This window comes from Falco punctatus, assembly GCF_963210335.1.
Source record: "Falco punctatus genome assembly, chromosome: 9".
Lineage (NCBI taxonomy): Eukaryota > Metazoa > Chordata > Aves > Falconiformes > Falconidae > Falco > Falco punctatus.
In genome coordinates, this window is record NC_137589.1 from 5,648,801 (window position 1) to 5,666,209 (window position 17,409).

Below are 17,409 nucleotides of genomic sequence, written 5' to 3' on the forward strand. Positions count from 1 at the left end.
GTGAGTAGAACAGTCCTCTTGAATACGATCTCATCTTGCACAGTTTCACAAAAAAACCAAATCAAACCAAACCAACACAACAACAACAAAACCAAACTTGAACTTCAAGAAAGGAAAATATTTGGAAAAAAACTTTTAAAATTATTAATATAAAAATAGTCGGAAGATCGTCATAGTAATAACCAGTGTAATCCAAGCTCCCTCTTCTGGTCTTTTGGAGTAAATATACTGGAGTAAGCAGGTCTTTCTTGATAGTCTACCATTTGGTTTCAAAATCTAGCAACAAAGTGTGCACATAACAGATCACCTGTTAAAAGTTATTTAGCCTCTTTCACAACAGTTATGTTTTCTTAAGCAAAGGATGTACAGACGTGGAAATTTATTGTAACATATGAAATAACATTGCACAATACCTCTTTTTTTCCCTTGTGAAACCTTCAGTTTCTTGCACAGGCAGTTCTACACCATCACCAGGGGCCACAGCCAAAGATACATCCTCAGAAACAAGTTTATCAACTTCTTCACAGCTATCAGGCTTGCAAGTGCTGCAAAACAATTATTAAAAATAAGCTGACAAATTTCAGAAGTGCTCATTGAAGCTTTAGTGAAGCCTCATGATGAACTTTGGCTGGATATGAACTAAGGAGCTCCAAGGAGCACATCATCCCCTCCCCCATTCCCTCTCTCCCACCTCCCACAAATTACTTCTTCCTACAAACTTTACTTCACTTAATTTCTCAGATGACCATATAACCAGTAACACTGCAAAGTTTTGACAGCTCTTATAGACCATAATATTAACTGCCACAGGAATGTAACTGTATGTGAAATTAGTAAAACAAATCACTAATGACTACTTTGCAGTTCTTAAACAGCCCTTTCTCCTCTGTGTACAACACAAACATTCAATTAAGTGACTTGCCTTTTAGAAAAACCTGCAACCTGGGACTAAAAAAATCTCTTACTTTAAAAGCTCTCCTGTAATGCTAAAAGCACAATAATCCCTGAACTCATGACACGAACGTTAAGATTACGGGGCTGTAATACTGTTATACTGGTTAATTCCTACAGGTCCCTCGGCTCAGCAAAGCCCCACAAGACTGAAGCTCAGAAGCTTGACGGTCACGTAATGATTTCCAGAGCATGTAAACACAGATTGGAAAGACTCAAGGGAAAGCACTGTGGGGCCGTACGAGGAGGCATGCCCACTCCCGGTCCCTGCAGGAAAGGAGTTCTTGCACACAGACACCAACCAGAGTCCAGGAGGAAGCAGCCATCTGCCCAGATCCCTGGCACGCAGGGGAGGGCAGTCTTGCCGTCCTCTCTCCTCAAGGCAGATCAGGGCAGAATGCACCATTGCAGCTCCATTAACTTTCTGTTTTCTTAGGCAAAACTCAAACTAGCAAAAAAGTTTTTGACAGCAACACAAATAAAACACTTCTCTCCTGAGCCTTCTCATGCTGTTTAAGAGTGTAAATCACCCGTGCATCCAAAAGATCACTCCAGAAGAAGCTCACTTGCGTTCTCCCTCATTTAAGCACACTGGCAACCACACTACTCCCCCTGCTTTGGCCACACTCATTAAACTAATGACAGAAAAGGAGCTATATAACCAATGACTTCATGTCTCAAAAGCAGGAGCAGCACAGGGTCCTGTCATGCCACATTGTCCTTCCCAGGGCAGCTTCGACATACCAGAGGGACACAGATGTCGTGGGGTAGCAGCCACACGCAAAAGCCTATGCTTGTGCCAGCTCCTGCTTCCAGAGATCCAGACACAAACGTTTAACGAAATGTTGGAACCAGGCCTTTGCTGAGAAGCTTCTTTTAGGTTTCCTGAACTAAAAATAAACTGCTATCTTAGCCATTCCTTTTAAAATTTCCTCTCCCCTCCCCCCCAGTAATTACACTGTAATTGTAGAAGGTAGATTTAATTGTGTTACTGAGTAAGTTAGTAAGGTTCAGGGACAGACTATTCCTTTCTTTAGAAACACGTACACAAACAAAGGACAAACATAAATCACATCCCTAACTTCAGTTACAGTACCTATAAGCACCAGCACACTTATTTTCCAAAGTGTTTATCCACTAACTTACTAAGATCACAAAAGCTCTTTCCGGAAGGGGTTTATCTTGACAGCTCATATCTATGAAGCTGCTTTTTGCCATATGGGATAACTACTCAGTTATTTCTTCCGAAAAATTACCTCTGCTTCATGCACTCCTTCCTTCCTTCGCTTTCCCCAGTTTGTTCAAACTGGTCTGACACCGGCATAGGTTTCCTAAGTTTTCAGTCACGTCAAGTTAAAATAAATAAATAAATAAGCTGTTTCCTTTTTCATGCAAAGGACTTTTTCCTTTGCTAAAAAAGTCTTTGTCCTAATATAGTAATGGCATCAAACATACACAAAGGCGATGTGCCTATATAGGGTCACACGAAGATTAGAGAAAGTAAGGTTTTAAAGCAAAAAGTAAACTACTAAAAATAAGCCAATGATGAACATCTGTTTGGAGAGTAAACAAAGAATTGCAAAACCCAAACAGTTCACAAGAGGGCCCAGCCAAGCAAGAATACCAAACACACATAAAGTTATGGACCTTATGTTATGCATACACCAAACTGTCCCAGTTAATTGCTTACAGTAGCACCTGCTCCCCTCTCACCCACACCCTTTGCAGAGGCCCCACTGCCCATCTGCAGCCCTTCGGCTTCCCCCTTTAAGTCTTTCCACATAAAATGAAATTTTCAGAGGCACAGTTTGACTAACGTCATTCCTAACACGTTCGGCAAAGCAAAACTGGCTATCAAAACACAAGCATTTTCAGAAGAGCTCTGCTCCCCAGCCTTCACAAAGCACAGGGTTTACGCTTTTATAAGCTATAGTACCTGTGTGTGTTAAAATCCACAAATCATTTCCCTTCATCTTTCCGAGCCTCATCTCAACCCTCAAATGCTGGATTTCCACTAAGACCACTCCTGCCAAGTGTCTGCTGCCTTACTTGTGCAAGTAAAGGAACACGACAGAGATGGGGTTGGCACTTACTTTCTCTGACATCTAGCACCAACACAAGTACCAGGAGGTACCCACCTGGCTGCCTCCACTCCTTTTCCCCACTGTTGTTGCTCCGACATGGGGTCCACAGTACCAAGGAGTGTTGAGCAAGGCCATGAAAAGTAGGATGCAAAACTAATCACACCAGCTCTGGGGTTAATAATGCCACATCAGAATTTTGGCACTGTTCAGTATGGTTTGCAGGTAGAAATGCAACAGTATTGCTGCTGGTTACTGTCCATTACCAGATGGGCCTTACCTGCAGATGGGTGCTGCCCACTGGTGGCATAGTAAGCTCACAAGGGACAAGGCAGAAGCAGAACAGCTCAGAAACAGTACAGGCTGCACAAATGAAGGCAGGGTAGCACAGCACAGTGACCCTGTCCAAAACACAGGCTCTGAGTCCACTAAACTCTCCAGCCTAAGTCTGCATCAACTCAGGTACCTTTATCGACTGCTGGTATCAACTCAGACATGGGGTGGCTATATTAAAACCTCTGCCTCTCCACAGCTCTTACTAAAACAAGATTCGCCGTTAAAATAGTTTTCCAACTAGTAATATTCTAATGGTTGTAGCAAGCATACTACCCAAAGGGCCAAGTCTTCTCAGTGCACAATATTACACATGTATATTTTATATATTATTTACTATAGTAATAATATAAAAATAATAATATATATTATTATTTTTATATACTATACATTGGCCAGTCTTTACCCTGTAGAGTCGAGCTGATTAGGAAACAAACATTTTTCAAGCTCCACGTCTGTTTAAGTAATTCTCAGAAGTCACTTTCTGACCATCTGCGCATACAGATAAGCCTGAGTATTCCTGCCTGCTTGTGCTGCTAACACTGAGGAGCACCCTGAGAGCATCACAGGTCCCCAGGCTGTGAACTACGCGACCAGGGAAGGGCCATCTGCAGATAAAGCAACACAGCTTTTAGTGCATCCAGCATCACCTATCACAAATTCCCTCATGACAGCTTTATGTGCCCTCTGTATAACAGGAGCTGGGAGAGAGGCTGATGCAGGGTAACAACGTTTTCCAACACCAGCTCAGGCTTAGAACAGCTTTCGTTCCCTAGTAGTCACAACAGAGCTATGACAGCTCTGTCTGGTCTGGACTAAACACCGTGCTGTAGCTCCGCAACCTCAGCTGGAGATTAAATGCAAGAGCAGAAGCTTCCCTCAGCATGTAGAAGGGACCAGATTGGGCTCCCCTGCCTGTTACCTATGGCCTGACCATAAAGACAACTCATACAAGAAGTGCTTTCCAAGCTGCCATTTTTTCCTGGGCACTTGCTGGTTTTTTGTGCATGAGAGAGGCAGCAAGTTGCAGGGAACAGATAGACACAGCTCAGAAATTTTTAACACCTCTAACCATGGAGCCTGGCTAAGCTGTGCTCTTGTACAGCCAGGGCATTTACCTGCCTTCTCTGCCTTTCCAACCTAAACATTCCTCATATAAAATAGAAGTCCTGTTGCAGAGCTCTGCACCTGCAGCACAAAGAGAAAGACATGTCTAGCCAAAATTTCTCCTAGTGCAACGCGTACTGGCAAATCAGAGTGAACGTGGCCTTTCAGTTTCATTGCTAAACAAAAATGCTTGGCAGGACAGCCAGTGAACTTTTTACCTAATTCTTTTCAGGGCACTCCTCTGCAGATACAGTAAATAAAACCTACTTACTGAACAGATGATGCCATGATACCATGTCCCTGATCAATACATTATCAGCAGAGGAGAGAGGCAGTCATCCTCAAGATGCAAAACAAAGATACAATTTCTTGACTGGACAGATGGAGGGACCACCTGAACTCTTATTATGCACTGCCATCATGAAAACATTTAGCACAAACTGACCCCTACCTTATATGAACCATTATTTTTCCTTGTCAAAGTACACAGCATCTGCATTATGTGACACCTCTGATGGGAAAATACATGGAAACAAAAATAATTTATTAGTAAATAACTAAATATATTGGGGAAAAACCACTTTATAATTGTACTTTATGGCAGGCAGACTGGGATAGCATCATGCCATCTAGTAGCCCTGGTAACATTTCAGAAGTATAGCTCTGAGGTATAACCAGTAGGCATCGACACAGAGACATCACGTGTGTGTGCATTACAGCATTTTTTGTAGTCACATTGAAAAGCAGTGGTGCAGTACTTCTACATAAAATGTCGAAAAAGCAGTGGCTTTAGTATGATCATCTTATAAAGGCAAGAATCTGCTTCATGTCACAGGTGAAGAAAAGATGAGGGATAAGGCAATGACTTGAAACAAGAAACATCACTAAAACTCTTCCCTTCGATAAGAAAAGCCCGGTCCTTCTACTGATTCTCACTGTGAGCATAATCCAATGCATTTTAAGAATACTACTTTCACTTGCTACTAACATTATGTTGTTATCAGTTTAGGTCTGACCAAATCAAAGAGAAGTCAGCAGTGTTTGCTACTGCTGGAAGAGAGTTGCACCATGCCGGTCTCAGACAGGGGGTCTAAAGCAGGGGTCCAGCTGTGTTGATATTAACCCCTCTTCTGCCAACCAGCTGCATCTGTGTGTGGGCACACACATGGGAGATACTGCTTTTCTCCTGCTAGGACAACACGGAACACCTTTGCAAGGTTCACAGAGAAACTGACAAGCAACAACAACCTGGACAGGAAAAACAGGTGCAAGGAGAACGGGTAGGCTTGTAGGTCTAAAGCAGAACAAGGATGCAAAACAAAGGAGTAAGAAAAACAAACAATACTGACAAGAAGCTCGCAGCCCAGGAAGCCAACTGAATCCTGGGCTGCCTCCCCAGAAGCGTGGCGGAGGGGATTCTGCCCCTCTACTCCACTCTGGCGAGACCCCCCTGCAGCACTGCGACCAGCTCTGGGGCCCCCAGCATGAGAAGGACACGGACCTGTTGGGGCAAGCCCAGAGGAGGCCGTGGACATGATCAGAGGGCTGGAGCACCTCTCCTGTGAAGACAGGCTGAGAGAGCTGGGGTTGTTCAGCCTGGAGAAAAGAAGGTTCCGGGGAGACCCTATAGCAGCCTTTCAATACTTAAAGGGGGCTTAGAAGAAAGATGGTGACAGAATTTTTAGTAGGGCCTGTAGCAATAGGTAATGGTTTTAAACTGAAAGAGGGTAGATTCAGATTAGGTATTATGAAGGAATTCTTTACTGTGAGAATGGTGAGGCACTGGCCCAGGCTGCCCAGAGCAGCTGTGGGTGCCCCATCCCTGGCAGTGCTCAAGGCCAGGCTGGATGGGGCTGGGAGCAGCCTGGGCTGGGGGGAGGGGGCCCTGCCCAGGGCACGGTGGTGGAACCAGATGGTCTTTAAGGTCCCTTCCAACCCAAACCATTCTATGAAGAGTGAACTTGTGCAGCTTTTTTTAAAAATTAAGAAAAAAAATTAAGAAAAATAAACGTAGAAGAACTATCTGCAGCCATATTCATTCTAGCTGACCACAGTCCTGTTTCAGAAACTAAAAAACTACTTACTTCCATGCTGAATATCCCTGGTTGCAACTTTTAGCACTGAACCCTTGCAGATATCCTTGCACCTTCCTCAAGGTCAGGATATGGAAATAAGAGCCAGATGCTGTGGTTGCTGCAGCCTGTGTGCCCTCACCCCTACTGGGCTCAGCCGCCCTGTATGGGCTAACTGCAGCTCAGCACCAGCACTCACAGCCTACGCAACCGGGATGAAGCAAGGAACCCCTAGACTAAGTTTTGGACATTAACAGTAAAAACTTATTAAAAACAGAAGTTGTGAAGTAGAGCAAAAGAATAGGTATGTTATAATTAACTTGAAATTCCAGATCCAGGTAAGAATGTGAACAGTGTGAATTCATGAGTTTTACAAGAAACAGTAAATTAAAATACTCCGACTGCTCTTTTTAAATGTTTCCTAAGGTGACATTTCATCATAATCAGCTTGTGTGACTTTTTCTCTACAAACAGCAAACTATCACCCCAAGGGCAACTGAACTGTCTATTTTAGACTGTAGCCCAGAGACCAGATATAAATCTTCCTGGCACTTCTGGCATTAGTCTTTTTGCATTCCTCCACATTCAGAAAATAGCTGATAGCTGCACCTCAATTACTGCTCATCCTCTTCTAACTGCCTTGCTACTATGGCCAACAATCCATTAGTAAGAAAAAGCAGAATCCACAAACACTCACCAGTAACCCAATTACATTTGTTAAAAACAAAGAAACGCAACTCTTTGAGTAAAAACTTACAAGAACTGGAAGAACTCCACATCATTAGCTTCCTACTGTAAGCTCCTCTAGATCATCTTACCCTGACTGTAGGAAAAAGTTTGTTTCTCACAGATGCACTCAGCCAGCATTAGCAACTAACCAGCCTGGGGACTGACGGAAGACCGGTACCGGCTGAACAGCAAAGTCACCCAGCTTTTAAGGTGGATTGAGCAAACCACACAAGTTCCTTTCTACCTTTGATAGCATATTGTTGCTACTTCAGCTGACCAATTTAATACTAGCTTAAATATATTGTATATGTTTACACTCCACTGAATTCACACTGAAGGGTAAACACTCCCTACAAGGCTTCCTCTACTGCTGGCAGTTAAGACAAATTCACGTGGCCAAAGATCCTAACGACTCAACTGCCACCAGCAGATATAAAACAACAGTTTCCCTTCTCAGTGCAATTAAAAGCAGATAAAAAGCCTGGTGTCCAACAGAAATGAGATACCTGAATGCTTTATAATCAGCATTATACTGTTAAGGAACTTCTCAAAATTAAATGCCCAAAGGATCAATTACCTTGTACTACTCCAAGAAAAGTAAAAGCACCTAAAAAAATATAGGGCATACATTGCACCGTCACATGGCATGACCCTCCTATGTGCCAAAGTGATTCAATCTCAGGGAAAGGTTAAACAGCATCTTCCTTTGAAGGTTTTCATAGAGGGAGATTTAAATTCTGGTAAAGATTTCCACTGAAAGATGCCCCACTGACTACGGACTCAGCAAACCCATCAGCAACTGCCCATACCAGAAATATATCCATCCAAGAAGAGTGACAGCAATTTCTTAGCCAGCGCTGACCTCCGTGATCTGCCACCCGCCCCCATCAGTAAGTGGTCTGCAGCTGCTTCCCACTGCCCCAGCTGCAATGGCCCTGTACAATACCTCGCTGCAGTCAGCTCAGCGGCATCCACGGGGTCAACACTTCCATATGCCGTAGGAAGAGCTAAGGGTTGCTCAGAAGGGTCAAGGGGAGAAGCCAACTGTATGTCATCACCTGGCCCAGGAGGGCTGCGGAGAGAAAAGACACGGAAAAAGGCAGCCTTAGAGGTCTGAGTTGTTGCAGAACTTGCCTGTTCGAACCCCCGGACTTCAGCATGCGTATGCTACCTTGTGCATTAGGGAATGCAGCAAAAGTCGGCATTTTTAGTATAAATTGCTTTTGCACACAGCTCTACTGTTCCCACCAGACTGAAGTTACTGCATTTTTGTCTGTGTTACAACTACAGGAGCAATGAGACAGTACAATCCAACGGCAAATTATACCGATTTTCATTCCGATTTTACAAAGCAAATGAGAAAACTAGCTACTGCTTGAACAAGATAAATGGCAAGATTTCCTTGTTCAGAAACCTTTCTCCTGCCAATGAAGCTGTGTGAGGGCTCATCAGCAGGAGTACAGAGTCAGACAAAGGTGTCCCAGGTGTTGCAGGGAGCACACAGAGGGAGACACCCAGCCTTGCCCCATACCTGGGGAAAGCAGGGTGCAGCTGAGCACCAGCACTATGTCTGTAAAAGAAAACAGTTTGGAAACACACCTTTGAATCCATAAGGGAAGGAGCCTTGCTGAAGAAGGGTGAGGGGTTTTTTGTTTTTAACAGACACCAAACCATGGGAACACCCTGAAAACTGTTTTTGTTGCCTACTTCAGCCTGACTTTCCCATGTGGTTACCCAGAGACCAGGGCCCTGGAAGTATCTGTTTTCCCTAAAACTCACCAAAATCCTCAGGTTTTTATAAAGTCTAAAATGTGACCTTTAATTGGAGTTCCAGTTTCACATTGCAGGTTCACTGAAGTGGCTCAGTTTAAGACGCTGCTTTCCTGACCCCCCCTTCTGTCCATGTTGTTTCCTGTACTACCAAGTGAACACAACCCTGTACAGGGGTTGAAATAGATGGATGGAACAATACACAGATGGCTTTGAGCAGAGGAGTATAAACTTAAAACTGTCACTCAGCCTTTGGGATTTCAGCTCAAAAATGAAAAGCCCTAGATCACAGAATTCAGCCTTAACTCTAAACGATTACTTCCTTACCTAACTCCATATCCAGAGATCTAGTATGATTCTCTATTGTAGTTTAATTTTGCTTCAAAGAACAAAAGAAGTTAATTAAACTGCACTAGAATAGGATCAGTGCTATTCTGGTAAGGAGTGAAGGCTACCATCTGAATAGACTTACACTTCATGCATGTTATCTAAAGGATTCTGTAACACATTCATACAGGAAAAATGATCTGTCAAGCTTGTTTTCTGATTCTTTTACTATAGATAATAAAAGGATCTGTAATCCTTTGTAAGCCAGTGTTTCTGCTCTTAATTTCCAGAGTTATGACAGCATCATTCTGCACTCAGCGCAGTTTATTTGTCCATGGCATCCCTGACAGGCCAGGTAGCATTCTGCTCTCCTTAATGCCAACACTAACAAGAGGGGGACCAACCCACTGCACTGAGTGCAGTTCTCAGATCACAGCCTAGAACATTTGATTATTTTTTAAGCTTAGCAGTATTACTTTTATCTAATTACAATACTAAGCAATTAACTGTCTACATGTCCTCTGGTTTAACCACACCTCAGGACCCTGTCTACTGTAGAAACCTTTGAGCTGTTTACAAGTTCTTAAGCCCTTCTTCTTAGTGGAAAAGGACCAGCCTTCATTCATTGCTAAGAGTTGCATATATTTAAACCACAAACTGGGGTGACCCCTCTGCTTTGCCTTAAAACAAGTGTTTAGAAAGCAGATCTTGGCAACAGGACATTGCAATCTTTTGCTCATATACATAAGGAGTAAAACACAGGTGGGTGGGTCTTGTACTGGCTACTGACAAAGCTACATTTCCTGTGAACGTGTAGAAAGTACAGTGAAAGCCAAAACCCCAGCTGAAGCTGTTGTACTAGTGTGCTCCAGTCTGGTGAGAAGTGAAGCACTTGCCCACTACCACTCACATTTCCTGTGTGATGAACTCCCAGACAGTGATTTTCATACAGTCTACGAAGAACAATGTAACTTAAAACTTGGGCTAGGGGAGGTGACGACAAAGCTGCTCCTTGCCAAGCCACCCTGCTCTGTGCAGGACAAACAATGAAGCTATCCAAAAGCTGCTCAAACTAGTTCTACCACTGACATTCCTGGGCATCACGACCTTCTTCCTTCACAGGTGCCTGCCACCAGGTCCCTGCTCTAAGTCCTGGGCTGCCAGCAGCCCTTTAGGCCAATTTGTTCCAAGAATTGAGCTCTGTAAAAAGGCCACAACCTTTTTCCATTCCATTGCCCAAGTTCTGGGTCAAGTCTTAGAAGAGGATCTACTTAAAATGACTTCCAAATTCTACTTATGACAAGCATGACTGAAATACTTTTCAAAGGAAAATACCTCACAGTTTAACAAGCAGTTGCTTACTAACAGCTGCAACGAGCAGACTAAATTCAGCCCAAAGACCAAGGGGTTCAGTCTGTTATTAGTGTGTCACAAGTGAAAGACATTACCCATCAAGTGTCCCTAGGCTTTAGAGTTTCATCATTTCACTTTTACAGCCTCTACTTATCCTTGAAAAGCGATTTTCCAAGTCACTGTTAGAAGGCAGGTATGCAAACAGCAAGTGTCAGACAAAGCTTGACCCATAGTCGTCATTAAATACCAATGAATGAATGTGAAATAACTGCATAAACCTAGGTAATTTCTTCTGTTTAAACACAGCAGGTCTGACCTCTCTCTCTGTAAGAAGCTTTCAAACCAAGGCAGGAAATGTATTTAAAATACGTAAAAAAGCACAGCTTTACATGCACGGACACAGAGGCAACCAGGGTCAGCTCCTCGGCACCAACCCCCCAACAGCAGTTTTTCCAGTCAGGAGAGCTGGATGTGGGCAACAGCTCCAATTTACTCCAAGGGAAACAAATAAGCATTTCAAGCCCTGCTATCTCCTAGTCCCAAACATGTGGTTGCTTTTAATGAGATAACAGTAAGATTTATACATCCTGCTCTTTCTCCAGAAACCTCTGGAAAATGACACCAACAACCACAAGGCAGGACTGATCTCTCAGCACTCTCATCACCCGCTATTTTGTTTTCTTCCAGATATGAGACGTTGCTCATGGCGTACAACTAGGCACATAGACAAAACCCTCTGGATTTCATGCTTGGCTTTGTAATAACTTGGGCCAAAGAGTCAAACTTTTGAGCCTCAATTCACGCATATGCAAGAAAAAAATAGTAATCACAGAAAAACACTGACAGGATTTGCTATTTCTGGTAAGTACTTACACTGCAATTCTTTGCATGGGAAAGAGATCTAGCAGCATCTACATCAGTTCAAATTCATTCATTCAGACACACTGCACCTTACAAAATTTCATCTATTTTATTATGTAATTCCTTCACAATACTAATTTTTAGTTTCTCATACTTTATTTTGTAGCTTACCTCATACACTAGCCACATTCATCAACATAAACTTCATGTGTAGAAAATACAACAATCACCTGCTATAGTAACTCTATGCACTTTTGGTACTTCTGTTCTTCAAAAATATTTTCATGATTGTTGGGACTCCTGTCAACATGATTTAGCAGAGTAGGAGGTAAGCTATTTCTCAGATTAGAATCAACATTACTGGCATCAGAAACTAAACCTAATCTTGCTCAGGAAGCAATTCAGCCAAGTGCTGCATAAAATACCATCACAGGATTAAAAGCAAACAAACTGCTCTTTCTCCCCCCACCCCCCCTACTTCTTGTGAGGTAATTTAAAATCAATTTTTAAATTAATAGAGTTTTAGGAAAAATACAAGATGCTAAGACTGAAATGGGAAACCTGGCTTTATTTCCCAATGAACTAAGAGGACATCCATATAACTAAATGATGTCCCCACAGGGCAAGTCCATAGGCCAGCAACAGCTTTCAAAGCTCAGACGTAACAATGACTGGGGTCACTGGTTACTTTTGCTGGTCACTATGCATAGATACAACCAGGGACTTACTTTTACCAGCTAAACACACGTTCACAGTCAAAAGTTTAAGTTTTGGGAAAGATGCTGCCTTTTGTAAGCCCAGCAAGGACTTACTTATGCATTTAAAAATGTGGTTTTGGAAAAATCTCTCAAATTCCTTCTGTACTCTGAAGGAGAAACTATGCCTTAAGTGCCTCGTATCAGCATTTGTATTTACACTGCAGGACCTTCTGCACGCCTCAGCCAGGCTCAGTCCTGCTGAGCCGGGTGCTATACAAACACAGTAATGAAGGTATCCAAGAGATGAACTGGCATGCGTTAATTAAATAAATAAAATTATTGTCATACAGGGGACACATGAGTCTGATGTGCAGTACTCTGCACGGCAGCATTTCTGCACTTACGGAAAAGACACTGCCACCAAGATACCAGAACTGGCTCCCGGGGGAATTAATTCCAGTGTCTGAGATCTACATGTTCCTCCTCTGAGCCAGGCTCAAGCAATGAGCAGGACAGGTCTGGATGCTGACTAATGGTACTAAGAGCACCCAGGGAGAGCCAGACCAGCCCACAGCAGCTTGGGCAGCACCTGAGTCACACCTGTCCCCAGGGAAGGGAGCTGCCAGCACCCTGGCTGAGCAACAGGAACCAGCTGTATCTCTCAAAGGCTGTGGGCTGCCAGCAGTCCGTGCGAGACCGTGCGGCTGCCTGGCTCCCGGCACACGGCTGTGCTTCCAGCACCAACAGACCCCTCACGTACTGCAAACTTCCGTATGAACAGAGTAAGAAAGGAAAACAAACGCAGAAACTGCATTCTGGAGAAATAAAAGCATCTTGTAAAATACTTCCTGAAGGCAATACCCCCCACCTATGAAATGCAGCCCCAGAAAGCTACCTGCACAGCAGCTAGCAAACCGTGCAGGTAACTCCTGATGACCTGGCCCGCGGGAAGAGAGTGCTATCGCTGTCAGGCAATCTGGGCACGGGACAACGGAGAGTAAGTAATTCGCAGAAGCAATACTTTTCTGGCAGTGCTTGTGGAAATCCTGACAAGATAAAGAAGTTATCTTGGCAGGGGATGGTGTTTAGTCACTCATTACCTGAGGGCTCGGACTTCCTCTCTCACCCAACCCTTCTTGCTTAGAAGTCCCTTAATTTTTGTAACACGTGTTGATCATTAATGTGATTAGACATAACCATGAAACAGGATTTTTTTTTTTTTGCCTGAGTATTCTACATTACTGTGGTCACATTAAAACCTAAAAATTATGGGGAGCTATTTCATTAAACAAATACAATTATTTTAGATTAAAAGACTTAAGGGGACCAAAACATGCGCTACAGTATTACTTCCTTCACAAGCTAAAAGAGGGACAACAGAAAGCCACATAAAAGTGTTGGAAGTATAAATCACACCTGTACAGGATGAATAAGCATATTTGCTGTAATAACTGTCAACCATTATAAAAAGCCCATAATGTCACCACCATCCAGCTTCTCTGAAGGTCTCTCAGTCACGTCCTTGATGTCACTGCCGCAGAATTTAAAAATTGCCAAATTCCAGCTAGGAAACCCGAAGTCTCTCGGTGCCTTCAGCACTCACCCCCGAAGCCGGGCGGGACCTGACCACAAGCCAGGGCAGGAGCCAGCGCCACTGCCCCCCTCCCGGAGGCACGGGTTGCTGATCGGAGCCCAGAGCTGCAGGCAGCTGGGAGCGCAGGAGGGCATTTTGCTCGGCGAAGTGTTACTTTTCCAAAAGTTGTTCAAAGGCAAAAAAAAAAAAAAAAAAAAAAGTGCAATAATCTTTTGAGAGGCAGAAGAGCGGTGGTAAACAACAGCTATCTTTCAGCTTCTGACACAGCCCGTAGCCGCACAATGCTTTTGTTATTTCCTCGGCTAACTTTCCCCTCACAAGTGCCTACTTACCAAGGCCAGGAAATAATCACCAGCTTTGCTGCTCTCAGTCATCCTCGGTGCCAGCCCGCCAGCCCGCCGCAGGCCGCCGCTTTCACACCAGTCCCCTCCACCTCCACCATCCCGGGCGGGAGCAGCGGCTCTGCCGCCCGCCAAGCCCGGCCCCGGCCGCGGCAGCTGGGGCGAGCTGGAGCGCACAAAAGGCCGATGAGCAGGAGCCCGGAGCTGCTCCGCGGAGGCTCCTCCCATGAGGCTCCCCGAGGAAAGGCCGCAGCCACCGGGCCCGCCGCGCCCCGCGTCCCCTCCCGGCGGGCCGGGGTGGCGCGGGCAGCCCGGGGGCGCGCCCGCCTGCCGCTCCGGGGGCCGGGGCCGCGCCTCCGCCCCACGGCTGCCGGCTGGGGAGCCGCGGATCCCACGTGGGGTTTGCTTTGCTTTTGGTTCGGGTTGCTTTTTTTTGTTGTTGTTGTTGGGTTTTTTCTCCTGGTTTTGCGGTGGAATGTCTTCCAGGACTTTTTGAGTCACGGCAGCCCGGTGGCTGCTCGGAGTTTCCATCCGCTGCACAGCACGCGGTGGGGGATGTGGAGGGATTAAATCACAGCGTGTGCAGCGCTTACAGCACACACAAATACCTCCTGACATGTCAAAAACCACTTCAGCGGAGCCTCGCCTTGTTGATGGTGTTTGGCAACTTCTTAAAGACTCGGGATGTGGGAATGGTGTTTAGCCCAACCTTAGAGATAACTTTTTTAAAGTTTCAGGATGCAGGAAAAGTTCCTAACAACTTTCACAGAAACTTTATAGCTGTAAACCAAAGCAACCCTTTTTATTCCTAGTCTAATTCTTGTGTTAAGTTCCAGCTCCTAAAGTCACACAGGTTTTCTTGTAGGTTTCTCTACCTATAAGAAAATGGAGCAGTTTTAATTAGTTGTGTGCCCTTATTAATCTCTTAGGCTTCCGACAGGTTTATTACTACACAAAAGAATGGCTTTACAGGTAATTAAGTCTTTGCATTGAGATGCACCAAACTGCATATACAAGTTGCCAGCACCCAAGGAATTAATTGAGTCTCTACCCAGGGAGATCATTATCGTGTTTATAACATGTCATACAATAACTATAGACAAAATGTCTACAATATCTATCCTGCAGCAAGACAGTCAGGCAGATTCATTGCTTACCAAATATCTAGTTTAGATATTTTAGGTAAAATGCTGTGCTGTAAAATGTAAAATGAAGGCTACAGGGACTTCATTTAGCTTAGTTTCCCAGCTGACTCTGTGTGCTCTCTGCCCAAGCTCTGGACATTCAACTGTGGTACCAGCTGCACCTGCTTGGGTGACAAAACTAACATTTCCTCTTCAGAACTCAGCCCAGCTCTCGGCAGAACCGTGCATCTCCTTGTAATGTTAGGGTACAGCAATGATACCAGTTGGACCTCTCAAAGCATCAATTCAGAACGGAGCCTCAGGTGGAAAAAGCTATTAATCAATTTGTTAATACTAATTTTTAATATTCTTTTTTACTCTTGAACTGTTTTTCCTTCTAGCCCTTGTTCAATTTTCTGTAAGCAAAAGGAAGGAACAAATATTTGACCAGGTAAATTTTGTGTTACAGGAGAACTTTCGCATCTAGTCTGAAAGCAGATGGCAGGGATTGCCCCTAGATGCGCTCATTGCTGCTTTTAACAATTCAGGTATCTGTACAGAAAATAGAAGAATATACCAAATGACCACCGTAGACCAAATCAGATACTGTCATGGGTGAAAATGCTGTAAAACACGTAGACTACCAACACCACCTGGGCTGCAAGGTATGGCTTATTGAGGGGCAAACACCAGGCATGTACGTGGAGAATTCACTTAGCTACAGCACCGGTAGCCAGTAGTATCCGCTCTGATGGCAAGAATTAGGATCAAGCTGAGAGTTAAAGTTTCTGGGGAGAGCAGGTCTCACATATCCTGCCTCCCAAGCAGCAGGAAACCGGGCGCGGAAAAAGTGCCTGTGATTTCTGATACAGGTACAAGCCTTCAGCCACCTTCTTATTTTGAGGGGAACCAAACTCTTTTGCCATCTGGAAACCATTTCAGAAATAGCTTCTGCAGGTATAACAGCCCTGAGGGGGGGAAACCCTGGAGAGAGTAAGATTCATTAAAATAAATTTTGATTTTCTTGCAAGCAGCATTTCAGTCTGGCGCAAAGCCACAGACACAGACTACCTACATTCCAGCTAGCAAACCCAAATTAAGCATTTTTTGAATAAAATGGTCATTTTTCTGAAATAACATGCCTCTCCCTGTTTATTCATAGCCTCTTGCTGTACCGAAACCCAGTCTCAACCCACCTTTGCCACAAAAACATTTCCACTTTCCTCCCAGTGTCCTCTGCTACTTAAACACAGCAAAAGCGATACGCAGGAACTAACCCCAGGAACGCGGCGCTAAGGTGTGCTTGCACGATGGTAATAGAAGGCTGGGGGGAGGAGAGAGGAAACAAGCTGAAAAGCAACAGGAAAACCAGAGATAAGCAACCTCCCAGCAAGACTGAGGAGACAATTAGAGGAGAGGGCTGACTCGGGCTGCAGCCGGCAGTGACAGGCCGTCTGGCTGAGGCGGGGAGCCCGCACATCAAAGCGCTGCAGCGGTAAGTGTCGCAAGAGATTTCTCCGGAGGGCCGGAGCTGGATGGGAGCGCTGAGCGTGCTGATGAGAGGGACTCGGCGGCAGGAGACAGCCTGCAGCATGGCCCCGCTGGAGCCTGGGCCCTTCCCTAGCTCTCAGGGAACAGTCAGCCTCAAGGAAAGGGCAGAAGGCGTCAGGCTGGCTTGTACCAGGGGGAGTGGCGGGGCTTCTTTAATGCTTTTAAATTTTTTTAAATTTTTTTAAACAACAACAGTAGTTTGCATTCTAGCGAAGGATTTTATCTTTGCTAGATCCCCCCTTTTTCCTTTTTTACATATGTCTGTGCCCATGAAAATAAAATTTACCAAGCTATATGTGAGAAGTCGGGTTGCAATCTTAAGGGTTGAGGAAACCCTAAATGAAACAATCTTCTTTTTAGTTTGGCAATACCAAGTAGTTCACAACACAGGTACAACAAAGTTCTTGTGGTGACACATAGTTACCTGACATGATATAGGCACATGGTGCTGGAAGGCAGAGAGCATATATATATAAAAATACATATGTGTATACCCTTTTATATACATATATACATG

The 17,409-nt window shown here is 44.4% G+C and overlaps 1 protein-coding gene across 8 annotated transcripts in view; it reads right to left on the reverse strand.

The window, feature by feature from the left end:
• The window catches only part of TACC2 (transforming acidic coiled-coil containing protein 2), a 146,099-nt gene that overhangs the window by 74,098 nt on the left and 54,592 nt on the right, over positions 1-17,409 (reverse strand). For 7 of the 8 annotated variants that reach the window (XM_080401488.1, XM_080401487.1, XM_080401489.1 and 4 more), the window contains 2 exons: positions 8,220-8,345; positions 414-545 (listed from right to left, as the gene is read on the reverse strand). In XM_080401488.1, coding sequence (XP_080257614.1) covers positions 414-545; positions 8,220-8,345 — 258 coding nt within the window. The remainder of the gene's footprint in view (positions 1-413; positions 546-8,219; positions 8,346-17,409) is intronic. The other variant, XM_080401490.1, reaches the window with a different exon arrangement.